General features: G+C 36.7%; 1 protein-coding gene across 3 annotated transcripts in view; it reads left to right on the plus strand.

Moving 5' to 3' along the window:
* AIMP1 (aminoacyl tRNA synthetase complex interacting multifunctional protein 1) overlaps nt 1–27828 on the plus strand; it is a 42184-nt gene that overhangs the window by 10505 nt on the left and 3851 nt on the right. For 2 of the 3 annotated variants that reach the window (XM_050896472.1, XM_050896470.1), the window contains exons 2-6: nt 10433–10566; nt 11286–11411; nt 15453–15611; nt 18482–18693; nt 24134–24302. In XM_050896472.1, coding sequence (XP_050752429.1) covers nt 10458–10566; nt 11286–11411; nt 15453–15611; nt 18482–18693; nt 24134–24302 — 775 coding nt within the window. In that variant the 5' untranslated portion in view covers nt 10433–10457. The remainder of the gene's footprint in view (nt 1–10432; nt 10567–11285; nt 11412–15452; nt 15612–18481; nt 18694–24133; nt 24303–27828) is intronic. The other variant, XM_050896471.1, reaches the window with a different exon arrangement.

The raw sequence follows: 27828 nt of genomic DNA on the forward strand, positions 1-27828 counted from the left end.
AACTGCATTAAATATAAGCAGCATTTGCTGTACAGGAAAAAGTAGTGGGTTTTTTGTATACAAAGGACATCTTTCTGTAAAAAAATTTCTTTTGTTTCAAATCAGTAGAAGATCTGAAATAGCTACGAAATAATATAACACTTTGGTGGATGTTCGTGGCTGAGCAGAAGGAAAGATGGCATTTTGTTTTCAAGTATCCTTTGAATTGTTACTTTGTGCACTTTATTTAGAAATGATTGACAGGTAGTTGCTGTACAGTCTTTGCTTCAGAAGTTAGTTGGTTTGTTTTCCTACTGAGAATAGCAAAGTCTTCATCTGCAGAACTGTAAATCTACTGAAAACTTTTTTCTTCAGAGTTCCTTTCTTTTATCTCCAAAAGGGAAAAAATATTCTGTATATTTCTACCACACAAGTTAAAATCATTGATCCAAAAGGTAGTTAGTTACAATACTTAATAGTTATATCTGAAGCTTTTTCTAAGTAGATGAGATGCTTGCTAGGAACTTTAAGTCTCTTCAGTCTGTACGTGATGAAAGGAAAGACCTGTGTTTTGAGGCTGCTGCCAGGAATATGCAGTGGTAGATACTGCTGGCACGTGGTTTTGAAGTGACATGTAACTGCTTCTGGCTGCTGAGGATTAGTTGTTGTCAGCCCACTTTAGATTTAAAAGTTAACTTTGACTTTTCACTCCACAGCGGAATGAATAATTTTCTCTACGCAGGGTAAGTTAGTATCTTTATAGAAGATTTTCATTAAAATATCATCCCAATACTGGAAAGTACAATTATTTGTGTGATGAATGAAACTGGGTCGTTGAATGTGTGTGGGAGGGTTTTGCCTATGTAAATAAAATACTGCAACTGCGGGCTCAAAGTTCGGCGAGGACTGCTTTTCCCCTTAAAGCTTTGTTTGACAGCTTTCTTGCTCCCCTTTAAGAGATGTTTGCCATTATTCTTGCATTGATTACACACAGACACACGTGCACACACACGCACATTTTCAGCTTTAATTTTCTTCAGCTTTTATTTGGCCCACATAAAAGAATACCTAAAGTTTCTGCCTCAGTAAATAGCAGCAATTGTTAATGCGGTTGTAGTTAGAGAACACTGATTCTTTTGCTGTACATCTGCATGATGTCTGCTGAATGCTTTCATGAATAAATAATAGTTATTTTTAACCTTAGCACTTGCTTTAGCTGAATGGTTAAATCCTGTTTTCCTTTAGCTGTGCTACGAGATACTACTTTTACATGTAGAAAAGCCAATATTAGTGTAAAAGTAATAAATTTCAAGATTCTTTTTTACCACAGTTGAACTATGTAAGATAACTAGTAGGCAGGTTTCAGACATTAAGAGTATTGTGAATTAAAATTGAAAAGGGGGATCAATGTTCATGTGAACTACCTAACCAGTACCATTATTTTGCAGACTATTGCTGACATAAAATACATTGCTTAATGGTATTCTTATTTCCAAACTCTTCAAGTTTCTGAAGAGAAGGTATCTTTAAAATGTCTTTTTAGCAGGTAGGGTTTTTGACCAGGGTTATTATCCTTGTTGCTCTGACAGACCCAAAAGAAAATTGGATTTTGAGAGATATTTTTAGAATGTATTTTTGTTCTCAAGTGAGACCTGTCTTAGGGAGAGGGGGTAAACATTTATTTCTTCTTTACCTTGTTATAACTGCTGTGCCTGTTCTTAATTAAGGAGGTAGTGTGAATGCTCACTTTTTTAGGATGAAGTTACAAAAATCAATAAACTACCTAAGAAACAGTATTCTACTTAGTATCACAGTAGATTTCAGTGCAGTTCTGATTACTTTTGCTATCTATTTATAGTAGTTTACTCTGTAGTTATAACAGTAATCTAAAGCTTTCACTCCCCAGTAAAACCCTAGAGGGTGAACAGCAGTACAGATTCTTCGAGTTCCTGTGGCATATGCTGACCTTGCAGACTTGTCCAGATGCAGCTGAGTCTGCTTATATTTCTGAATTTATAGGCATATATGTGTCTCTGTAATTGTAAAGTCCATCACCTGTCGAGGAAGTTTTACGAGGATACTTTGAGGCACGAGTAACAGCTACTTTTTTTATATTCAGTGATAGGCACTGGGTACACCATGGTTTGGAAAATAAAGCTTTTATAAATTAAAAAAAAAACCAACCCTGTCAATTTTTGATGTAAGCTTTCTGTTCCAAAGAATTGGATGTATTTTGGGTTTGGAAATCAGTGCTTAAGGTCAGAGAAACAAGGTAGCATGTTGTGGGTGTTGCATCTTTTCCATCATGGGATTTATGTGAGAATTCCTTCTGCATGTGGTGATCATTTATCATAAGATTCTGATAGTACTATTAAAATATTAAGGCAGTGGGATCCAGAAGATACATACTACTCAAAAAATACATAAGGCTGTCCAACTGTTTTGGCATATGAGCTGCTACTTAAATTTCAGACTGCACTATAAAGCACAACCAGATGAATCTCTACTGAACTTCCAGGGGACCTGGCAGATGTAGTGGGTGTGTAACCTGTTGAGCCTTAAGTCAAGCAGTGCAAAGAAGTTGCTTTTCTTGAGCCATGTTGTGAGCCATCCATGTCTATTGCATTATTTGGCAGTCTTCTCAGATCAATAAATTAAGTTACATATGACTTTGTATACAGTCTTTGTTACTGAAAATTTTTGGTAGCTCTGAAGGCAAAAATTTTGTTACAAACCACATCCAAATCACTTGACTTTTGTCTTAACCTGGGCAGAACTCCTTGTAGTCATGTCTCTGCTTTGTTTAGTCCTTGGGGTGTCTGCTCAGAGGTGGGAAAGAGTACAAAGTTAGTTCAGAATTGGACTGAGACAAGCATTAGTAGAAACTTCTCCCTGAATACAAATTTAGCACAAGCTTACAGCCAGGATGTGAATGAAATTGCAAGTACTCTTAACTTACCTTAACCTTTTGAATGTTGCAGCTGTAGTGTGTTAAGATATGATGCAGTTAATTAGTATGTTGTGGCATCTACTATGTCTTGAAATGCAAACTTGAACAAAAGACTAAAATAATTTTTACTTCTGGCTATTCAGTTTCTAATGATCTCTACCATATGGATCCAAGAGATCCATTTTAATTCAAATTAAGCCTGTCATAATACTCTAAAGTAAAAATTTCATGCTTCTACCTTTATTTGTTCTAACATATGCCTGTCTTACTTCTTCATTCATTGCTTCTCATAGATTTGATTTTTGCCTGTCTCATTAATGCTATGACTTGCTTGTGACTTTGGTACATTGTTCCCTTTCAAGACAGACCTGTCTTCGTGTTTAAAAATAATCATTACTGAGTAACTTCTATTGCATCAAAATTGGTACCAAAATTGGGCCTTTTTTTTGTGCAATGTTCCATCACATTTTTAAAAAATGTCTTTCATGCTGCAGTGTTTTTCAATATAAAAAAGTTCGGTTGTGTGTGTTTTTACTATTGATAGCCCTTTAAAATAGGGAGGGGTAGGCTCTTAGGACTACTAACAGACCTGTCTGCAGCTGGGATTGAGCCTGATTTATCTGGCAGCCAGAAGGGTTGGACTGTAGTCTCCAGAGCTAGCAAATCATTCCTTAGGGCTGGCATTGCTTCTTGGATGGACTGTGTTAGACATGTTAGTTTGGAAATCTGCAAAGCAATTATTCTGACTCTCTCAGTGCAAAAGATGTGAGTTGAAATAACATATGGCAGAAATGTACAACTTTGCCTAATAATTTGCTGCTTGGCAAATTGCTTTCAATACTGACTGCACAGGAGTTTATATGAATACTTTAAAAATTGTATTTAAGTGCTCAAAAAAAAAAAAAAAGAGTAATAATTGGGCTGTTCAACTGTTTAAAGCCCCAGTTATAGCAATCACTTGTTTGGAGAATATGAGAAAGATAGAATTCTTATGTCTTTTTGCAATTATAAGTCTGCAAAACTGTATTGCCACGCTTTACAATACCCTCTTATGTTTTAGACTGTAATTCCATTTTACTCATACTAAAAAGAGTGTTCTTTCTTTAGCAAAATACAAGGATAATAGTTAAAATTTCATTTGATCTTTTATACTGCCACATTTCTAGTACCTAGTAGGGGATCACTGATCTAGTACTGAGAGTCAAAAATGAGGTTCCATGATGATTTATTTGATAATATTTTCTAGATTTTGCATTTTTACACTGCAATTTATCAATATTGCTCAAAATCTTGACAAAAAATAGTGTTGGGGTTTTTTTGTTGGTTTGGGGTTTGGTGTTTTTTTTTTGGTAGTGCTATCGTTGCTAGCTGTTGCTTTTCAAGTGTTTGCCATTGTTCTGCCAAAAATATTTTGGTAGGTCTCCTTTACTGTATGCGGAGAAGGACCTAGGTGAGTGTCTACATTTGACCATTTAAACATAGTTGCTTAGGGCCTTAAACCAGATTTTTAGTTGTGTAAACTTACTTTGACAATCTGAGATTCAGGAAACCTACGTTCTTCCCTTACAGAGCTAACAATATACTTAATTCTGAAAGACAGATGAGCTGATAGTTAAATCTTAACTGTTATACACCTGTCTTTTCAATATGGGTGAAATGGTATTTAAGTCTAATGGGGTGCACTATGTCTTTTTGCTCTATTATAACAAGGAAACTAGGGCTTTGATTGTGATTAAGTAGTCTCAAGCAATGCAAAAGTTGTATCTAATATCTAAGATACTTCTATTTTCTTTCTCAGCATTACATTGCTGCTTACTGATACCTTAGCCTATTTGTATGTATGTTTAAAAGGCATGTTTTTTGAAACCTGTTTGTGAACAGCTTCATGTTTTACTTTATTTTATGGTTGAGGAATTATATTTTTCCACAAATAAAACTGTGGAAAACCTGTGTTTCGGATAAGAAAATCTGATTCTTCTCTGTCTTTTGAAGCCTAGAAACATTTAATCTTTTAGAATTGCATTTCCTGAGAAGGAATATTTGGGTGTAAAAGCCACGATTGCATTTTACAATGTGTAACAGGTATAAAGCCAGTGAAAGCTTTTGTGGTAGTGATAGGTAAGTTCATGAAACTTACTGAATATAGCTGATTTCCAAAATGTCCTAGCAGTAGAATTATATCGTTGCAAATTTGTAACTAAATGTTGTAGACCATTGCCTCCCTAATGACAAATTGAGAGCTGCTGCTGATCTTCTGTGCTTTAATTAGAGTCAAGTAGGGAGATGATCAAGTCAAAACTAAGATTTGATGTCAAAACTAATCAGTTTTAGCTCTCCTCAGGTTTTTTTATAGTTTAAATTTTTGTAGTTTTGAAAACTAAACCTTAAGTTTTTCTACCAAAAATGTGACATCAAATCAGATATTGTAAATCTTAGCCAAAGATGTTTCCAGCATCAGGTCTAGAACACTTTATCAGAAGTTAGGAGAAACCTGTAAAAGAGAATTGATTTTTTTTTTTTTTTTTTTTTTTTTTTTTAAAGCATGAATCCTGATTCTCTGAGACAGGAAAAGATGAGACAAGTTACAACGATTTCTTAGTTGCACTGATACTTTTCTTTAGCAAAAGATAACATAGCTCCGCTCTTTTTTTTTCTTCTGTTTTGATCTGCTCACTACTGTTCCTTACTTTGCAGAATAAAAAGGTGTGATGTGAGATTCTTAAAGCTGATTCACTGTGTCCTGACAGTTCATAGACGTGCAAAGCATAGGAAAGCAGAATCTGGCGAACAGCTGGCACGTTCTGTTATATTTATGGGTTTTTGTAAGATTGCCTGCCAGAAATGACCATACTCAAAAAAGATGCTCAGATAGAAGTCTTGCAGAAACAAAGTGATTGTTGATACTTTCTTTTAGAGAAAGTAGAATACTTTGCTATACAAGTTGGCCACAATAAAGTGTCTTGAGACATCTCACGGAAGAAGAAAAGTTTGAGAGCTGCTTGAGACTTAAGACCAAAAGCTTAGGAAGAGGAATTGCCATTAAATATTTTTCTATAGTTTAAGTCAATGAACTTTATTTAGCATTGGAGAAATTACCTTTGTGTTGTCAATAACTTTTAGAACAAGGCTGTTCCCACTGGTTCTGCTTCATAATGACAAACTTTTAATTTGAACAGAGCATCTCAATTGAAAAGCAAACATGTCTTTTTGCAGACTTTTATTTTCTCCTGTAATGGCTCCTTGCCTGATCTTAGGTCTTAGTTGGCGGCTATTCATAAACATGGCATTCTCTGCAAGGCGTATGTTTATGCTATCTGGGCCATCTTGTGATTGCTATCTGCTCTTTGCTAAAGATCAGTAGGATTGGCTTTGCTGTAGAAATACTTGATTCCTCCATAGCTAGCACAAAGCGAAGAGCAATGATGGGTCAGAGCGAAGCAGCTGTGCAATGAAAAATGCTGCCTAGGTGTGGTGAGCTGTGAGTTAACCCCTTATTGTGGAGGAATTAGTGTATGTGTGGGAGAGGAAGAGAGGAGAAGCAGGCAGTTGTGGTGATTTTGTTTCATTTTACATCACTTGAGACAAAATTTGGCAACTTTTTGTCTCAACACATGCTCAGGGTGACCAACTGAAATGTGCATGGCATTTGGTTGTGATGCATTAAGGCATTTGGGAAAGAATGAGAACAAGAAATAAGATGACTGTTGCCTAAGAGAGCAGCATAAAACTTTACTGAATTGAAAATGCTGAAATAAAGCTGCATCACTGTCATAGATGTACTCGATGCTTACATGGAGAAGATGTTGATCTGTAGGCAGTAAGTCTTATTAAGCAGCCTGCAGGTTAGATCTCGTACAGTTAGTAATCTTACTTTGTGTGTTGACATTAGTAAAGCATCGCAAGAAAAAGCTGAGAACTTCAAAGTGCTAAGCTTTTTTAAACCTCCAGCTGGAAAAAGGAGTGCTTAGAGCTAATTATTTTAGATTTTGGAATCAGTTGGCTTCCAATTTCTGTTTTTTTGGTTAAATGATTGCTTTTCCAATAGTGAAAAGTAATTGGTTCCATGTTCGGACTATGGATAGATTCCAAAAACAATTTTTAGAGTTTAAATTTTAAATCTTGTCATTAATTTTATGGGGGTTTTGGCTTTTTCTTGCTTTTAAAAACAGAATATTAGTATTGAAGAGTAGGCTACAACAAGGTTTATGTTTTTAACATCTTTCTGGTGTGTTCACTTTTTGGTCTGGGTATATTCTAAGGTCAAGGCCAATGTTGATAAACCAGTATTTGTAAAACGTTGAAATTTTGGGGTAATTTGTACTATATGACAAGTCTTGATTTATTATAGACAGTTGGCCACTTTGGGGACCCCTGCACATTACGTGTTCTTGAGAAACAAAGTAGAATAATGCCTGTTTTCTCCTGTGAGGGTACAGCAGCTACTTAGAAGACTGTAGGAGGCAGTGCTTTCTGTTTAAAAAAAGATAGGCAACTCTCTTAATCAGCAAGTAGAATGATGAGAAATTAAACAACTTTTATGTGTTGATATGTAACTTCATGAATAACTGCAGGACTTGAGTCTAACATTTGAAGATTGAGTTCCATTATAGTGGAGCAAGTGAGTTTTGGAGCAGTTCCGGATGTCTTGCAGGTATCAAAGTAGTCCTCAGAGGTCTGAGATTAAACAGTTTCCCTTAGCTGAGCAACCAGGTAACTTCAGGAGGTTACCCTTTTCAGAAGGTCTGAATATAGCTTGTTTTTCAGAACTACTTTTTGTTTGAAGGGAAAGTGGCTCGTTAGGCACAATTGTATGAAGTGACTTTACTTTCAGTTGGCCTGTGGAATATTTTCTGCAAAACAGGTCAGAATGTATTTGTAGTAAGATATGATTCTGTTTTTTAAGTTATATTATTCCTGGTTTTCTTTCCTATTTTTAGTTTGTGTATCACCAATAGGAGTTGGTTGTTTGAGGGGGTTTTTTTGTGTGGAGTAGGGGGGTGTCAGGGTAACAGAGGGCAGAGGAAATAAGGGGAAGGTTAAAAAAAATTCCCAAAAAATCATTGACTGTAACCTTTGATTGTTGCAGTGCTAATGTTTTTAATGTGTCTTGTGTTTTATAATGAAGAGTGGATCTTAACTTTTTTTTTTTAATGTGCCCTTTTTAGATACGGTGTTATCACTTTGCTGTATGGGTTCCTGTGCCTGTGCAGCAGTTCATTTCAGCTTGTTGGCTCTTTATATTAGTATCGGAAATACCTATTCCTTTGTGTTATTGTTATAATACTAGGTTTACAGAAATTTATTTGACAAGTGGGAAAATGTCTACCCATTGTAATCATGTAACTTCATTTCCAGATCTTCAGTTTATTAGCCAACTTGGCTAAAATGTATGAAATGTACCAATTCTATTCACTTTGAAGTTTTAGTAGTATTTCTGTTGTTGTTGGCAAAGTTTCCACTGTTAGTGTTGTGTTCCCCTGAGAGAATATGTAGCTTGCAAGACATCTTACTGGTGTGCAGACACTAATACCCCAGGCTTTGTGTTATGCTGTGTTGTGCCGTAATGGTTTTATGTCTATGTTCCATTTGACATCTAAATCAGTAACTTACTGAAATCAATGTTTTCCCCTTTAAAACCCCCTGTTTTCAGACTGCACATGAAAACAATATTATTTTCTTATTAGCAGAGATTAATTTGAATATTAAAATTACTTTAGTTGTCCTGGTGAGATGATTTTACTGCTCTTCTTTCCATGAGAGTTTCTTTCTTTTAAAAGAAAAATCTGTTGTGGATGAGTGGAAGGTGTGATGGCAGTAATACTCTTGCATCTGTAAGTGAAAGAGTGTAAAAGAGACTTTGATTGTATTAGATTGCAAAGAAGGCAAGATGTTGGTTCAGTGATCATTTTTGCAGGAGTAATATACCCCATGCATCATCTGACTACTATATCCCTCTCTGGCTTTGTGAATTTTACTTTGAGAACTTTTAATTACACTATTCCTGATTCATTGTCTTCTACCTTTTTTTTTTTTTTTAAAGATATATAGCTGTGGAGAATTGAGTTCTTTGTAGTAGAAGATCAGATATCAAATCTAAGTTGATACTGAGGGTGCAGCAAGGTGATATGTTGACACTGGCAAGAGCGTGATTGTATCTGTTCACCTTTCAGTTATTTCTAAACCTGTTTTGTCTTCAGCATGGCTTTTGTTGCAAATCCCAACAGAGACTGTTTGTACGTTAAAAACAGATTTAGGTCATAGTGTCAGAATAACTTGCAATAAAAGGGGAAGTTTTCTGCCAATTTGATATGAGAAAAGGCATTTTTGGGCTGTGATAAAGTTGAGGAGCCAATGCGTGCACCTGGATTGCCATTGTCTTACCAATTCGTCCCTTTGTTGCAGTTGATGGGCAAATTCACAGGAATTACATCACCGTTGCTTGTGAAGATTTGCAAGGCATCTTTTCTTCCCACCTATAATGAGTTTTCTTGATTTACAGATGAGGCAGCTGTTAGTACAGATTCTTTTTTCATCTAGATACTGAGTGAGAGTGTAAAAACACTGCTGCAGATATGAGTGACTGTGTATTTCATCGTTCTGTTGGTACTATTTGAGATTTTATGGTTAGACACAAATGTTGCAGAGAAGGAAGTAGGCCAAATTTGGTAGCTTTCAAGAAATAAGGGCTGTACACAAGGCGTAGCTAGTTTCTGAAACATTAGAGAAACCCAGTAAAAGGAGTTGAACATCCTAAAAGAAGGTTAGATGGCATTTATTTGTGCTTTTGCCTTTATTGGTCTTTTGTGTTTCCTGCTTCTTTAATTTCTTACCTGTGTGCATGGCCTTCCATTTCCGTGGAAACAAAATAAGACAATCGAAATCAGTGCTAAAATAACTCTGAAGGCATAAACCTCAATAAAAGTTGTATTAATCTGAGATGAGTAAAAATACTGATGAATTCTGCTTAAAAGTAAAATAACAGTAAATTCTTAATGCATGCACAACCACAATGTATGAAGTGTTCAGTATATTCTGAATAAATTTGTTAGAAAAGTTTGGAAATTTTCATGGGATGTTTCTATTTTCTTAATCTCAATAAAATTCTGCATACACTTAATAAATTTTTCAGCTAAAACCAGGATACAGTGTTCTCCTGTCCAACCTTTTCTCTTTTATTTCCTTTTTTTTTTTCCAATTTATTCAGACCTTTCTTTCTGAGAAAGTGGAATTTTTTTCTGTTTCATGAAGGAATAACACGTTTTCTGCAGCTGGAAAGAAAAGTAACTTTTATTCCAAAATACTTGAAAGCAGCTGTCAAACATCAGATTCTGTTTTAATGTTGCTTTTTGTTTGGGCTTTGCATTAGGAGGTGGGAGCCCAGCTTGTTCACTTAGCAAACTTTCTTGTTCAGCAACTGATTTTAGAACTTCTTCATGTGGTAAGAGATGGTAGCTTTATTACGTTAAGAAGTCATTAATTTTAGACTGTCTGTTGTTTGTCTAGGTTTTTAGCCCGTTTCTTGGTAAAGATGGCAGCCAACAATGCAGTGCTGAACAGACTGGAGCAGAAGGGTGCAGAGGCCGATCAAGTTATTGAATACCTCAAGCAACAAGTTGCTCTGCTCAAGGAGAAAGCTAGTAAGGAATTACCTATCTTGTGATAAACTTGTTAACCAGATGGTTAACATTAAATGCTCATAGGAAGAAATGAGAACATGGACAACTTCATTGGTGCTGTCAGCCTTTTAAGTGTATTTCAAGTTCTCCAAGATAAAGCTTGTACTAGTAGTACCGCTTCACTGTCTTGTGGTTCATGGGTTTTTTTGAAGCTGCTTATTCTGAAAAGAAAAGGCATGAATGAAGAAGGATTAATGACACAAACAGATTATGGAAATTTGATAGGACATGATTCCATTTGTGGGGAGAAAAGAGTCGGGAAGAATATGAGGCTATGCATTTGCCTGAATGTGTTACTGCTTTTTCACCACTATCGGATTTTCTCAAGAGTATCATACCTTCAATTTTGATATTTTGTACATATCGATATCAGTGAATTAAGGTGCTCCATATTACAAGCATGTTCAAGCTTTTTCTAATAGGTTTCTTGGAATTTTTTTTCTTGTGAGTCTATTTAGGGGACTGAGAAGCCAGTATACTGAGAGGCAACTTGAGTACATAAGTATTGTAAAAAATGGCTATTTCAACAAAAAAAGGATTCCAAAATATTTCTGATGACTCCTTGAAAGTTTCCACTTTTTTGGTGTTTGGCTCACCATGTTGCACTTTTCTTTAAAAACAAAACCTCTGTTTGCCAAATGATGAATGCTAATTATTGAAACCTGTCGTTTTTAATATAGTGTCAACTCTAGTCTTGCAGGCATCTCTCCGAGAAGAGAAGAAGCTCCGTGTGGAAAATGCTAAACTGAAGAAAGAAATTGAAGGGCTTAAACAGGAGCTGATTCAGGCAGAAATTCGAAATGGAGGTGGGGAAAAAAGTCCTATCCTCATACAACATAGATCTATTTAGTACAAAATATGATCAAAACTATCTTAATTCTTCTTGATTTTTATCTTTCTGTATGTGACTCTATGGCATTTCTTACAAATTCTGGATTTTCCTAGGTTCCATGCCTATGACAAGTTACTTAATTCCAACATTTTAATAAGCTGCAAGCCTAACAAGTACATGTGCCAAATCTTAATCAGACACGGAACTGGTTCTTTGTATGTTTTTGTACTGTGCCTTTCATAATAAGCCCCAAATTTGACTGACGACAATGACTCCTTATAATACCTTAGAAATTGCTGAATGTGATAAATACTCAGTGAGTATTTAATCTAGCATGACTGAAAAATCCCTATGGACAATCAAGCCATAGTTCAAAGTACAGATGGGCAGTGACTTATTAGAAAATCTGTGGTAATGTAAAATTAGAAACAATGTGTTTTGAATTTTTGATTCCATGCTTTAGCAAGACCAGCCTTTCATTGCACTGTTTTTCCTTCTTTGCACTCCTCTGTGTAGCTCTGTTCAGCTTGCACCATCATTATATAATTCATATTAAAAAAGGAAGGAGAAAAAACAAAGCTTAAGTGTTTCAGATCCAGCGTGTCTTCTTTAAAAGTATTTCCAAAGAAAGCCTCTCTGCCCTCAACAGCTATTTTTACCCATGCTGTCAGTATTGTAAATTGGGTGAGATAGTATCCAGTGTAGCCGGATACTAACATTCATCCGTACTGAATGTTTTACTGGTAAAACAACATGATCAGTCTTCAAAAAGACTAACATTTTATAAATGCAGCAAATTCTTTTTCTCCTTTGGGCATGAATAAAGCCCTTTCATGTACTAAACCAAACCATTAGCTTATATTTCTCTGTTGTCTGTTAGTCTGCAGCAATTCTTGACAGACACAGGATATTTCACAGAATCTCTGTTATGCATGAGAGAGAAGTCTCAAGGTATATGATTTTTTCCAAGATGGGAAAGGACTAGGAAATTAATATTTAGCTTGACATGCATCTTTATTTATCTAGTTTATCTAAAAGGTAGTAGGACTAAATTTAGATCTCTTCTTTTGAAGTAAATTAGTATATGTTAGCTTTGACAGTATTAAGTAGTTGAGCACAGAAATTAGATGGACACAGAACATCAAAAATATCACTTCAGATGTTTTTTTGAAAATCTGAGAAGCAAAAAGTCTTTCCATAACTAGCAAGCAAAACAGCAAGCAAGTGGCTGTTGGTACGACAAATCTCAGATTCAAATGATTTTTAAAAATTGTTTATAAGAACATAATTCGTGCAAGTCACTTTAGCGTTGAAGAGAGCAGATATCAACAAACACAGCGCAGTTCTTCAGGAAAGTTAATAAATGCCTGAAGTGTAAAAAGAAGCATGTATGCAGAATGGAGAACCGTATAATAGTGACACTAGAAGGATTTGTCAAACAGTAATTAATCATAGAACAGCCCAGGTTGAAAGGGACTGTGGCGGGTTGACCCTGGCTGGGTGCCAGGTGCCCACCAAAGCTGCTCTATCACTCTCCCTCCTCAACTGGACAGGGGAGAGAAAATGTAATGAAAGGCTCGTGGGTAAAGATAAGGACAGGGAGGTCACTCAGCAATTACCATCACAGGCAAAACAGACTCGACTTGGGGGGAAAAACATTAATTTAATTTATTACTAGTCAAATCAGAGTAGGATAATGAGAAATAAAACCAAATCTTAAAAATACCTTCCCCCCACCCCTCCCTTCTTCTTGGGCTTAACTTTACTCCCGAATTTTCTCTACCTCCTCCCCTCCAGCAGCGCAGGGAGATGAGGAATGGGGGTTTGGGTCAGTTCATCACACGTTGTTTCTGCTGCTCCTTCCTCTTCAGGGGGAGGACTCCTCACACTCTTCCCCTGCTCCAGCGTGGGGTCCCTCCCACGGGAGACAGTCCTTCATGAACTTCTCCAATGTGAGTCCTTCCCACAGGCTGCAGTTCTTCATGAACTTCTCCAGCATGGGTCCCTTCCACGGGGTGCAGTCCTTCAGGAGCAGACTGCTCCAGCATGGGTCCCCCACAGGATCACAAGTCCTGCCAGCAAACCTGCTCCAGCGTGGGCTCCTCTCTCCAGGGGTCCCCAGGTCCTGCCGGGAGCCTGCTGCAGCATGGGCTTCCCATGGGGTCACAGCCTCCTTTGGGCATCCACCTGCTCTGGTGTGGGGTCCTCCACGGGCTGCAGGTGGATATCTGCTCCACCGTGGACCTCCATGGGCTGCAGGGGGACAGCCTGCCTCACCATGGTCTTCACCCTGGGCTGCAGGGGAATCTCTGCTCCGGCGCCTGGATCACCTCCTCCCCCTCCTTCTTCACTGACCTTGGTGTCTGCAGAGTTGTTCCTTTCACATATTCTCACTCCTCTCTCTCTCTGCAACTGCTACTCCCCTGTAACTTCTTTTCACTTTCTTAAATATGTCAGAGGCACTACCGCTGTTGCTGATGGGCTCAGCCTTGGCCAGCACCGGGTCCGTCTTGGAGCCGGCTGGCATTGGCTCTATTGGACATAGGGGAAGCTTCTAGCAGCTTCTCACAGAAGCCACCCCTGTAGCCCCCCCACTACCAAAACCTTGCCATGCAAACCCAATACAGGGACCTGGAAAGATCATCTGGTCTAACCTGTATTGGGAAAGTGAGCCTAGATGATACTGCCTAGCGCACTGGTGATGCTTACCCAGTATAATGATTTGATGTTGTGGTTTAACCCCAGCCAGCAACTAAGCACCATGCAGCCATTCACCCCTCCCGCCTCCCAGTGGGATGGGGAGGAGGATCAGAAAAAAAAGTAAAACTCATGGGTTGAGATGAGAACAGTTTAATAACTAAAGTAAAATAAAATCCACTACTAACTAATAATAATACTAACTGTAATGAAGAGGAATATAACAAAAAAAAAAAAAAAAAAAGAAAATCCAAGAAAAGGCAAGTGATGCACAATGCAATTGCTCACCACCTGCTGACTGATACCTGAGCAGCAATCCACTCCTCCTGGCCAACTCCCCCCAGTTTATACTCGGAGCATGACGTTCCATGGTATGGAATATCCCTTTGGCTAGTTCGGGTCAGCTGTCCTGGCCATGCTCCCTCCCAGCTTCTTGTACACCTGCTTGCTGGCAGAGCATGGGAAACTGAAAAATCCTTAACTTAGGATAAGTGCTGCTTAGCAACAACTAAAACATCAGCATGTTGTCAACATTATTCTCACACTAAATCCAAAACACAGCACTGTACCAGCTACTGAGAAGAAAATTAACTCTATCCCAGCCAAAACCAGGACATTTGGTGAAAAGCCTTAATGAGATTCTTGAAGAGCAGAATGTAGAAGGGAGGTGATTCTTACGCTTTCATCTGGTAAGATAGATAGTGAGATGATGTGCAGAATTCTATATGAGCAGTTTAAAAAGAAATATGAAGGTAACGTGGAGAATTTAGGGAAAGGAAGTGAGGAATCAACAGATCATTTTAGGGCTGTAGGTCATTTCTTAGAATGTGATTATTCAGGCTCAGTTTCTTTAATTAATCAGAAAAAAGAGTTGAGAGATGATCTGACTACAATATAAAAATTATTTCATGCGTAGCAAATTACGGAATAGTCTCCAGTATGACAAGAGCTAATAGCCAGAAACTGAAACTAGACAAACACAAATGAGAAATAAGGAGTTAGCAGCAAAGATAACTAGATGTTGAAATAAACTACAAAAAGGGGTGGTGTTTGCTTATATGTTTTCTTGTATTTAGCACTTTTTCCCATTTAAAAAATAAGTAATCAAAGGCATTGTTCTTAACTGATCAGAATAATCATATATAGATTGAGTTCTGAAATGTTTTTTGTAATGTGCTTCACTACTCAGCAGTTGTGGTTTAGGTATTTTAAGCAAAATTTTCAGTTCTTTCTTCTTTTTCGTTTATGTTGGAAGCTTAAAATGTCATAGTGTTCAAAGTTCTGGTACCCCTTCTAACTTTTGTGGTTTTGATTTTAGTAAAACAGATCGCAGTTCCTCCTGGTACAACCGTTTCTACAGCTTCATTTTCAGATGATGTTCCACAACCTACAGCAGTCGCATCATCTCCTGGTTCCAAGGATCAAATTAAAGGTGAAGATGAAGAAAAGAAAAAGAAGGAAAAAGTAGGAAAAAAAGGTACTTCAGTTTTCTTAGCTGTGTTAGACAGTTAAGGCATTTAATTATGCAAGTTCTTTTACATCATTTTGGGCACAGAAAATAACAGTTCATACAGCCATACTAGGAAGAGTCATGTGCTAGCTCTTAAAATCTTGGAAGTACTTGAAGCTAATGAAGGCCATCAAGTAAGCTACAGATTCTTACTTTAATGGGATATGTGCCAGATCTCTTTTAATGTGACTGAACTCACTTATTTAAAAAAAACAAACAACAAAAAAAAAAAAGTGCCCCCCCCCCAACCCGCCAAAACCCCACAACAGAAAAAAGGAAAACCAAAATAAATACATGCAAAGGAGGGGGGGGGGGGGGGGGGGAAGGTAGGAGGGGGAAGGAAGAGGAGGACATGAAGTTTAGAGAAGTTTTTGGCAGACTGAATGGCTTTCTGTTCTGAGGATTAGATTTTTTTTTTTTTTTTTTTTTCCCCCCCTGCCATGGGAACAGTGCAAGCAAAAGGCAAAGACCAGGTCAGCAAAATACCTTGCAAGCAATAGTAGCATAATATCATACTAAAGGAAGAGTGCTAAATTGCAGTTTTCTGCATCCTCTAAGTATGCTGCTTTTTTTTTTCTGGAAAATTCTTACAGGCAATGAAGTTCCATCAGAATTGATCAGATACATCCATGTCAACACTGGTGAAATTGTGTGGCTAAGAGGAAGTACTGGGTAAAGGACATAGGCAGATAGCATAATCTGGTTTTGGCAACAGGGAGGAAATGTAGGAGAAGGGTATGTAGGTTTCCTAACACCTTTCCTCCTGTTTTTCTTTTTTAGCTGTCTGTATTGACTCCTGTTTAACAAACTCTCTTAATAGAAGAAAAGACATGTCTTTTACACTTGCACAAAAGTACAGGTGTCCATCTTGTAACTTAAACTCATGTTTTACAATCATTCTCTTATGCAAATTATTATTAATTTGCTATGAATTGATTTGTACAGCTTTTCAGAGTTTGGATATTATGCTGATAGGGCACTGTATCTCTGATTTTTCTGGTGACCTGTACACAGGCTGATAAGCTACTTCATTTTTTGATGTACTGCAGCCTTTGACACATCGATATTCCACAGAGCTGTAAATATAAAAGCAAAGGCCACATGTCATATCAGGCAATTAACTGTTTTCTTCAAGTATTCAGTGGCTACACAGCAAGTATTCAGCTGATAAGGAAAAATAAAACTTTCTTCTATTGTATTTCCCCTCATCTTGTATAAGTAGTTTCAATTTGGAAAGCAATCTATTTGACTTTTTCCTTCCAGTGACTGTATTTGGAAAAAGGTGAAATATAGCATGAACATTAAATAGAAGCCCTGAACAGGCTATTTCTATGGAGTTCAACATCTATTGTAGGTATAGTATTTAACAATCAAAGTAACCAATATGTTAAATTTGTTTTTTAGTCTTGAAATTGATGAAATTATGGAATATCTCAAATCCCTTTGCTTTCTGTCACCTATCTCATTTTTTTTCCTCTCTGCTTATTCCCATATTCTTTGTTCCGCTTCTTGCAAACTTCATCTGTGAGGCTTCTCTGGGTATTGATTATGGGCTGACTCCAGTGCTGGCCAGAGGAGTGCAGTTCTCTCCTTAGCCTGCGGCATTGAAATGGATGTTTTTTGTGCATCTGTATATATGCTGTGTACAGACATGCTTTGCTGTGTTCTCTTTTCCTTACTTGGTGACAGACTTCATTTCTCTAAAGTGAAATAAGTAGGGTGCTAGAAGCTGATTTTTTGGTTCCAGACTATTGTCAAGAAATGTCATGAAGTGGAGAACAGTGAGGAATGATACCAAGGATAAAGATGATAGGTCTTTGAAATGATCTTAGGTATTAAATATTAACTATTTTGATGGTATTTTTTCAGTTTCTCTTCAATATAGTTGATATATATTACAATTAGTATAATTACAATTAGATTAATAAAACCCAGTCATAAACACTGGAGCTTTTATTCATCATATATGAACTGAAATATTTTTTAAGAACTATTGCTTATGTTAAAAAAATACTGCCTTTTTCTTATTGAATGTATTATTTAATTTCAACCCTGTACTAGAGCAATGGTAAATGAATCAAATCGCATGCTGTGTCCGCTTTTCCTTTTTTGGTCCATAAAGAAGGGAGTTTAGCTTACATTAATATGTAAGATATCTTGGATAAAAGAATAACAGAATATGATTTTTTTAAGCAAGCACTTCTTAGACATTTCTTAATCCCCCAGAGACTATAGTTGTTAAACAAATCTTGAATGTCTTTTAAACAGGACAGTCGTATATACAAACTGGATGTATCTTGCTCATCTGGAAAGGAATATCTAAATAAGCAGCTGAGTATGGGGAGTGTTGCTTCACTGCTGTTTTATACTATACAGTATATATGGGTGATGATAAACTCTTGCATTGCCGTGGGGTAAAGACTCTACATCAGTGCAACCTTGTAAGCTATGAACATTTTCGCATTACTTACTGGTAATTGCTAATTATTAAAACAGTACTATCAAGCTTATTGATGTGGCCTTTGGCAGAGTGTATGTGTCACTTACATACATGTTAGCTACACTTAAAGTTCAGGATGACTTCACTTTACAAACAAGAAAATACCTCTGTCCTAAGGTGGTAATTACTTGCAGTAACAATCTAAATTGGGGTGTGTATGATGACTCTCCACTGGAAACTAGTAATAGAGGTGCTAAGTCTTTACCCTTCATTTGTGTTCTACACTGGATTTACACATATTTCTGAGATTGTAGCTCGCTTTTCCCTTGCAATAGTCATATACATTATTTATGCTTTTTTTAGATGTTTATTTCATGAACTAAGCTTTCTTTAATAGGTGAAAAGAAGGAGGAGAAACAGCAGCCAGCTGCTGGAAGTAGTGATGCAAAACCTGTATCTGTTTCTCGTCTGGATCTTCGTGTTGGCTGCATTATTACTGCTGAAAAGCATCCGGATGCAGACACCCTGTATGTTGAAGAAGTGGATGTTGGTGAAGCAAGCCCAAGGACTGTTGTCAGTGGTTTAGTGAAACATGTTCCTCTGGATCAGGTATCGACAAAATTATTTACTGATAGCTTTTCCTTTCTTAAACAGATGAAGGTCTTAAGATACTTTATAGGATGTGTTTTCATTCTGCTAAAAGATTTTTAAAGTCATGAAAACAAAAATAAAATGCAAATGGAAGTAATGCTCAACAACATCTGCCAGAAAATGGAGAAGTACCCTTACTCCAAATCAGTTCCTTTCTGCTTGCAGTGCTTCTATCCTGGGATCCTGTTCTGACTCCTCTGTGATATCATTGGTACACAGTAGACTCCTAAACCAAACAGATGTGACTCTCCCTTTAGGTTTCCTACTATGTAGTAGAGAACCCATAATAACTTTTTTGCTATCATCCAAACTTTTGAAATCTTTGCCTTCTAGCTCTCTTTATAGCCTGTTGAAGTGTTTGGCATGGAGTAAAGCAAAGAGCATGTAAGTTTAACTTAGCTGGCAGTGAGTGGCTTAAACAACAGTGGAATACAAAATGCATACTTTTAGTTCCTTGCCTGGAATAGAGTCTGCCTCTACACTTTTTTAGTTGATACACTTCTGTGTTTGACATGCACGGTTTATGTATGTCTTGGGAACAGCCTAAGACTTCAAGATTACATTTTCCTTTCACGCCTCTTCTAGAGGGTTAGTGGAAGGGAGGAATTGACTGAAGGCTGCTTCTAAATCCAAATGCGAGCTTGGCAATTAAAGCAATGTTGTATAGAGCAACTGCAAAACGGGTCATGAAGGAATTGATCTTAGTGTGGAAAAGCTACGTTTTCTCAAATGCCTTTGTGATCCCTATTCACACCCTGTCCCCATGGTAAGACTGCAAATGTAGGAGACAATTAAAATTGTGATTGTTGGTTTTATGATGCAGAAAGTTATTGAACTGAAAAAAATGACTGAATACAATAACTATTTTGCAATGATCACCTGATGGTGTCCAGTTACTGGATTTGCAGTGGGCAAAAATTCAAATTGCTCATTTTTGGGAATCCTCTCTCAAGAAAGTGTGTAGAAAAAACATCTTAAAAGCCTTTCTGAATAAACTTACGAACATGAAGTGTATAGAATGCAGCGGCAGTAACAGTCTTTTCTCTTTAACCTGCTTTCTGTCTGGAAAAAATAATCCAAAGTACTCATTAACAGAGAATTAGGGATCATTCTCGCACATTCTTTGGGAACAGTTAGTTTGTGTGTCTGGTTTTGGTTTTGGCAAGTCTCTATTAGACAGTAAGTTCTTAGGGGCTAGCTTCCATCTTTCTGTGTTTTTTGAAGTGTTCAAAAATGTGAAGGCCTGGCATGTGACTACTGCCATATATTTAAATAAAAATGTATACATCAGATCAAGTACTATAGACATAATTCACCAAAAATTCAGCTATTTATGACTGCAGTGTTTGATGTGGTAATTTAGCAGTGTTTGAGGCTGTAGTATTTGTATCATCTGATTTTACTTTTGGTTAGGAAGCACAATGTGTATCTTCATTAACATTTCAGTGTGCAGTGCAAGTTATTTATGGGTGTGAAAACTTCTTGCATGCCCACTTTATATGTGGTACATTGTGGTTTTGTGCACCACTGATGGTGGTGAAGCCAAGTCAGAAGTTGCACCCTCAAGTATTGTGTATAGATAGATACATGTGTCATGAGTAACAGGGATATGGAACTGAAGTGTGAGGTGGACCATGCCAATGCTGAGCTCTTTCAGCAGCAGCTGGGGACAATTGGAGAACATTCTGAAATGTCAGCAGGAATTGACAGCTTTTCTGCCACTGCATTTGGCTTTTTGAAGTAGATCTCTGTGTGCTCATAGCATCAATACCTGTCTCAGGCAATCATTCTTGAAATTCAGACAATTCTCAAGTGTCGCTTTTTTACCTCCTGAAATCCCCTTTAACCTAAGAGATCCTCATGTCAGTGATCAGAAGTGAAGGACAAGAACGCAGAGCATGTAAACTTAGCAAGAAGAGAAGAGGCCACCATCAACCTCCAGAAACGCTATCCTACAACCATTCTTTGTGAGAGGACGCATTACAGCTATATCTGTTATGAACTATATAGTCTCATTTTTATAGCAGAAACTTTTTCTTTCTGCTTAGATGGATTCATCTTTTTTCTTTCTAGATCATTGTTTAAGGGTTAGTGTTGTCCACCCAGGAATTAGCATATTTCTTTTTCTTAGATGGCATGGTAATTATATTCTTTATACATACTATTGATCTTCTAATTTTCTTTTTCTAGTCTGCAGGGAAAACATGTTTCTATAAATCATAAAGAACAGTGACTACAGCATGACTGTAAACTTACTGACAAATTCTTTGTAATGTAAGACACCTTTCTTAAAGCAAACCATTTTTTTCCTCTGCTTTTGTAGCATTACACTTCAAGGCTATATTAAATGCTACTGTGTTTCTTTTCAGATATGAAATAAACAGAAATATCTATGTAACCAAGCTTGTGACTTGTGAATGATGCTTGCTGGCAAACTTAAGATCCAGACAAGTGTGTAATAAATTGAGGAGGGCTTTTTGTTGCTGTTGGCATTGCAACTCACTCTGGTTTTAAAGCAATCAGTGTGTTGGTTTTAACTTGTATTCACTAGCCATTGCAGTCTGTCACGGTATCTGATTTTGAGATATAGAGGGATAGTTAGTTGATAATCAATTATACAGGTAACTTCAAGGATTATCTAAGAAAAAGAGCAATTCAACACTTGTGTTTCAAGGATAAGGTCTTGGTTTTTCTGTATGGTAAACCTCAGGATTAACTTTTCCTTGTTTTAGTTTCTTTCCTTTACTTCTGACCCCCCCTCCCCTTCTACCGGCATGTTGGGAAAATGCATTGTTTTATTCTGAATGTGAAGTAGCTGTGTGTCCAACCAAAGAAACAGTAACAACTAACATTTTTGCTGAAACTAAATCAGTTTCTCACTAGTTGAGTTGTCAGTTTTGAAGTTCCTGGATTTCTGAAACAAAAGGATTGGCTCTTTGGAAGGCCAGAAGAGGTTACTACTGTTTCAAGGAGATAACATTTGAATTTCCTTTGCTTATTCTCAGCTCATTTATGTATCAAACACCTCCTGAGATGCCAAAGCCTTATCAGTTCCCTATAGATATAGAGTTGCTTCTGTTTGTGTTGTTTTAAGTGTAGAGATTTGGCCTATTGTTCTTAACCAGAATTTGCTTTACTGGATAACAACACATATGCAGAAGGAAACATACCCTTACTGTCTATCTGTGTCACCTTCAGCTGCTTTTGGGTAACACCCTGTATTTCTGATAGAACTTTTCACGTACTGGGAAAGGGAATCAGGTTTCTTCCCATTTTGTTTTTTTATTTCTGCCTAATCTTATCTCTCTGTCAGGAAAGTCCCGAATTTATTTTTACAGTTACTTTTGAAAAACTGAATTGTTTCTTTTGTTCCTCTAATTTATGGGGTTACAGAGAGTGGCCATCAGTAGAATTACTGGATCTGACTCTTTGTCAGATTTCAGGGTTTTATTTAGCATTTACTGTAAAAAGATCTCCTAAGAGCAATGCAGATAGAATGATACCCTGACACCAGATTCCTTGATGGTTTGTAAACAATTTTTTTTGCACTTATTATGCATGAATACAGAGGGGTTTACTATTGTAATTGAAGCCCTGTTTTCTGGAAACATTACAGTAAGTCCCTTCTATAAAAATTAGCCCAACTAGTTTAAAAAAAAAAAAACAACTAAACTTTTGCATTGTTAGGAAGCATTTATTTAGGTCTAGTTTCTTTTTTTTTTCTCGATACTTAGGGAATTGTCATTTATCTGAAGACAGTTTAAAAATTGAGCCATTTATAATAAAAAGGGGAAAAAAACCCCTTGAAATAGCAATGTTCTGATTTTGACTGACCATCTTGGGGTAGGTTTTTCTTTTTGTTTTATAAAAATGTTTATTTAATGTTGTGGGTTTTCTTGCAATTTATTTGTGAAATCAGTGCACATGTGTTAGTATTAGAGCAGTTTTTCAAAAGCATTTGAAGATACTTCCTGGTAAAAGTGATGCGATAATGTGTATGTTTGAAATGTTGATAAATACCTCTTAATTTTGTAATAGTAATCAACTTCTTGTACAGAAATCTCATGCAATATATATAAACATTTGGGTCACTGTGATTGGAGAGAAAGGAATGATGTGTTGCTAGTTTGGTTTTCTTTCCTTTTAGTTTGATGAAGATGATGATCTCATTTCTGTATTAATGCAGTCTGATTTTGTCAATTGTATAATCTCTAATAATAAAGCAATGGTATGAAGTCTAGAATTTTTTCCAATTAGTCAAAACTAAAGTTAAGTACCAAATGCAGAAATCTTGTTTCTTTTATTCTGTATATACATTTGCTAATTGTTATTCAGTGCTAGGTGATGTCTACAACTTGCATTTCAGAGTCACTGACGTCTTACAGCCATTTCTTGTGTTTTGGGCGATTTATATCCATAGCAATAACTTAAGAAATTTTCAGTCAATGGGCTGCCTTGAAACTTATGCAAGATCAACTTTTCATTGTAACTGCTTCATTTTGGAGATTTATATTTTTGCTTTTTAAAATGTTCTACTGGGAAAATATGCAGTATTCAAGATACTTGATCATATGAGTTTTATTAAGTATTAATCCTGCATTTTTGTTTAAAGTTTATATTGTAATGCACAAAGACTGAAATCTAGAAATACAGAGATATATATAATGTGCACTAGGAGTATGGGAATTAAAGCTTCCTTACTTTCTGTCTGTCTCTTAAGAATGTTCTGGGTTTAATTTTTATTCAGTTTGAAAGTGTGGTTTGTTTTCTAGGCTGAAGTGTGGCAGTTCCCCTGACAAAGTATGTTTTCTCTGGTTTACAGAGAAAACCAGTTTTACAGTTTTGCTCTAACAAATTGCAGTGCACAGTAAATACAGCCATTTTCAGGGGTTAAAAATTCAAAGCATTTGGGTTAAATAAGATAAAATTTAAGATCCAAGTGAGCTAATTATATAAAACACCTGTATGCTTCCAGTACACAGTTTGAAATTTTTCTCTATGAGCTAGCCTAATTTGTAGAGTGGTTTTTTTGTTGGGTTTTTTATTATTATTATTATTAAATGGAAATTGTTTGGTTAATAGTGCTATATTGAAGGTGGACTGAAGTGGTGATCCAGAATGAGTAAAGATGGAATGCGAATGAAATGCACATTTTTGTATTCTGTAAGTGTGTCACAATTCAGCATTTACCCCATTATTCACTGGCCAACTCTTAAGTGGTTTAAATGTTATTTGTTACTGGTGTCCAGGCATTAAAATTGTGCATCTGTTGCTGTATGCTTCTCTCGTCCATGTTAAGGTTTCTTCATTGTAATTCTTTTGTTATAATGAAATAATTAGAGTCCCCAAAAGCATGTGGCATTTAAGAATTTACGTCCTTCTGTTTTCCTCCCCCAAGATGCAGAATCGGATGGCAATACTACTCTGTAACTTGAAGCCTGCAAAGATGAGAGGAGTAGTATCTCAAGCAATGGTGATGTGTGCCAGCTCCCCAGAAAAAGTGGAAATTCTGGCTCCCCCACCCGGGGCAGTACCTGGGGACAGAATCACTTTTGAAGGTTTTCCTGGTAAGTAGGTATCTGGGAAATTGGAGGAAAGAGGTATGCCAAGGTGACCTCAGTGTTGAAGCAGATAAAACAGTATTTTAAAGTTGGTTGCATTTTTTGTTGAAAATTTCTCAGTTATATTCAAACTTTTTTATTATTAGCATGCTAAGATTGTGTAAATAAAGGATTGAAAGTACTTAACCATCTGCCAGAAATTGGAAAATACAGGGAAATAACTGTAACTTGAAAAAGTTATATATACTTTAATATAAAATTACCCACTTTCTTTAAGTCCCAATAAGTATTTCTGCTTTTGAAATGTATGGACAAACGTATTTGCACTTTGCAAGTTACAATAAGCAAATGTAAAGCATCTTTCCCAGTGTCTCAGTGTAAGTGATGAAGTAATAAGCTCCTGATTCCAGCTCCTCCTCCTAATGAAAGTGTCAGAACCTGAGGTAGGCTTTTTTTTTTTTTTTGGAGGAGGAGAAAGGGATGGAGAGCATTGGAGACCCAAAAAGTCATTTCCTCCCAGACAAACAAACAAAAAACCCCTGGTGTTTTGAATATTATAGGTTCCTCTCATAAATAGGAGATTTCCACCCCCTCCAAAGACAGACATTGAAATTCTTCCCACTTAATTAAATCAATAAATCCGTATTTTTGTCAGAATATAAATAAGAAAATAATCAAATTTAAACTTTCTCAAAAGATGATTTTCATCCATTTTCCCACTTCCTCCACCTCCCACTCATCTATGAAAATCACTAGTTTCTGACCCTGCATGTTGGGAACTCAGGCATCACAGATGTAGCGTGCTGGTGAATGCTTCCCTCCTACCCAAATGCCAGTTCATTATTCTCACAGGCTGAAAGGGATACGGTCAGATTCAGCTTCTCCTGTTGCTGTCTTTGTTAGCACTGTTATTATGTTATCTCTGTCATGGTTTTTTTTCATCAGGAGGCGCTGGTCCATTATGATCCCACTAAGAAAGGCACTCAGACTCTGTAAAGTATCATTTTAAATGCTATTTATTAGAGCTGACACTGAAAAGAGAAAATAGTATAAATAATCTTACATCGCACAGGTGATGGGAACCCCGAGTTGGTGCAGCATCAGACAGGCTTCTGATACACGTGCAGCATGCTGTGCACTCCCTGTCCATAGAAGAGATTCCCCCCTTTTGGTCATTCGAGCTATTGTTGTATTTTCCTATTCATTTCGACTGTCAAACAGAAAGGAGGTTCGCATGAGAACTTCACTGTTCCATAAAGGTGAGGACATGCAGGTGGCTTAGTCACTGGTACCATGTGGGAGCTGCCTACAGGCTCCTCTGTTACAATCAGCCGGCTAGGTTTATCCTGTGCCCCTGGAATTTGTGCAGCACAGCACAAGCCCAGACCTACTCAGGTCAACTGTTACGTGGATCACAGAGTTCTTGATGAACAGTGGTCTTCTGGTCAGGATCACTGCATCACTTTATTTTAAGAAAAAGTGGTCCAACTCCCAGTATTTCCCATATTGGGTGGACTTATATGTGTGTGCATTTATCAACAAAGTATTCATCTTCAGGGTGAATTTGTTCCTCAAAAGTTGGCTTTCACATGAGAAGATGGTGTAGCTTTCTGTTTTCTACATAGAAAGATATTAACCTTTTTAAGTTACTGCACCTCTGACAATTTCTAGCTGTACAGCAGTGTTTTTATTTATGAACCTCTTGGCAACCTCTATGCTTAAATATATTTGCATGAAATACCTTTCATAAATATATATGTGTATGTATGTAGATATTTTTATACTTCTCATGACTGAAACTGATGCTCTAAAAAATACATGTTTTGGTTGGTATATGATAAAGGAAACAATGGTCTATCTAGGTGTATTTGAAACAGGAGGAAAGCTCAGCTTGCTGTGACTTAATGCTCTGATTGAAAATATTTTAAAATAATACTGTGTTTAAGAAGGAAATCAGTCTTGCAGCATTTTTTTCATTTTTAGTTTTCTATTTTAAAAATATACCAAGCTTGCTAGTTGAGATGCAGAATTGGTAAGCTGTACTGAAATCTGGAAGGCCTCAGCAATTGCATGGATGAAATTGTAGGAATACTCACTCATAACTTCTAGTAGTTATCACATATCTGTGAATAAAGATAGATTAAATGTTGGATGTCTGACCTCCGTTACATGCAAGGATACACTTGTATTGCTTTCTGTTGCTGTGGAAATGGATGTGCAAGAGAGAGCATCAAGCTGTAGAGTAAACCCTTCTAGTGCATAAGCCCTGCAAAATGATGTACAAGTTAGCCTGAGCATGTGGCTTTTTTTGAAGGATGGAGGGGCTTTTTTGTTTGTTTTTTGTCTAAGACATGACCTTACTCCAAACTTGTATCTCAAGTGACTTTGTATACCTGGCATTTGAAAATAATGTGAGAGCTGGTAGTAGTGCTATTCTCTGTTAGCCGGCATATCTATTCTTGCACATGACTAATGAGGTAAGTTTTATCAAAATAGTTAAACTACTTGACTCCAGTTTTTTTTACAGTTGCAAAAAGCTTTTCCTAGAGCAAATCAGTTATAGAAACATTTGTTTTAAAATTATTCCCAGATGTTAAGGTATACAGATATTCTGTTGATATTTTAATTCTTAAAAGACATAGAATAAGCTAAAGGTGGTGTAAAAGTTGTACTAGTTCTAAAGTTATGACCTGCAGCCTGTGATACAAGATTTTGTACGCTTTATATCAGTTTCCTTCTGACAGGGAGCCAAAGATGTGGAGCTCTGATAAGTACCAAATGAAGGCTTTTACAACCCCTTTGAAAAGCGTATATATCCAGGGCTATAGATTGTAGTCTGAAATATGGCAGCTGTTTCCTCATGTTTCATAAATAGCTGCTCAGAAAAATTGGTAGGTATGAGATTAAAGCTAATCATTGACTTTGAAAATATACCTAATGCTTCATAGTGCAAAGTAGAGTGATGTATCTCCTAGTTACGTAAAACTTATTTTAAAGAATTTTAAGACTTGTGATTTTATTATCTTGAAGTGAGTAGGAAAAAGCAAGGAAAAAAGCATTGATGGATGGAGACTTAAAAAATCATTCTGACATCTGCTTCTGCAACTTAACTTGTTGTGTACTTGTCTTTTGCATATTGCCTTTGTAAACTAAGATATTAATACTGTTCATTGGTAGGCTTTGGTTTGCTTTAGGGTTTTTTTTTTTTATTTCTTTTAGCTAGAGACTAAGACTGTTGCCACTTACCGTCTTGTCCAAGTGATTAACAACTTTTGGTGGGTTTGGTTCCTCCCTACCCTCCCCGCCCGATTCCTTTTTCTGGTTTGGGTTTTTTGGTTTGGTTTGGTTTTTTTTCCCCTCCTTTTTAAAAAGCTGTTTGTTTGGGTGTTTTTTTTCTTTTTATTTTTATTCCTGAGGGGGGAAAACTCACTGGGAGGCTGGAAAACTGTTTCGCAATTTTTAATGGGTTTGTACGTCTGTATCTTCTACTCACCTTTTCTGTGTTAAAATCTCGTGTGCTTTTTAGCTGCTG

The sequence above is a fragment of the Gymnogyps californianus genome, chromosome 4, assembly GCF_018139145.2.
Source record: "Gymnogyps californianus isolate 813 chromosome 4, ASM1813914v2, whole genome shotgun sequence".
Lineage (NCBI taxonomy): Eukaryota > Metazoa > Chordata > Aves > Accipitriformes > Cathartidae > Gymnogyps > Gymnogyps californianus.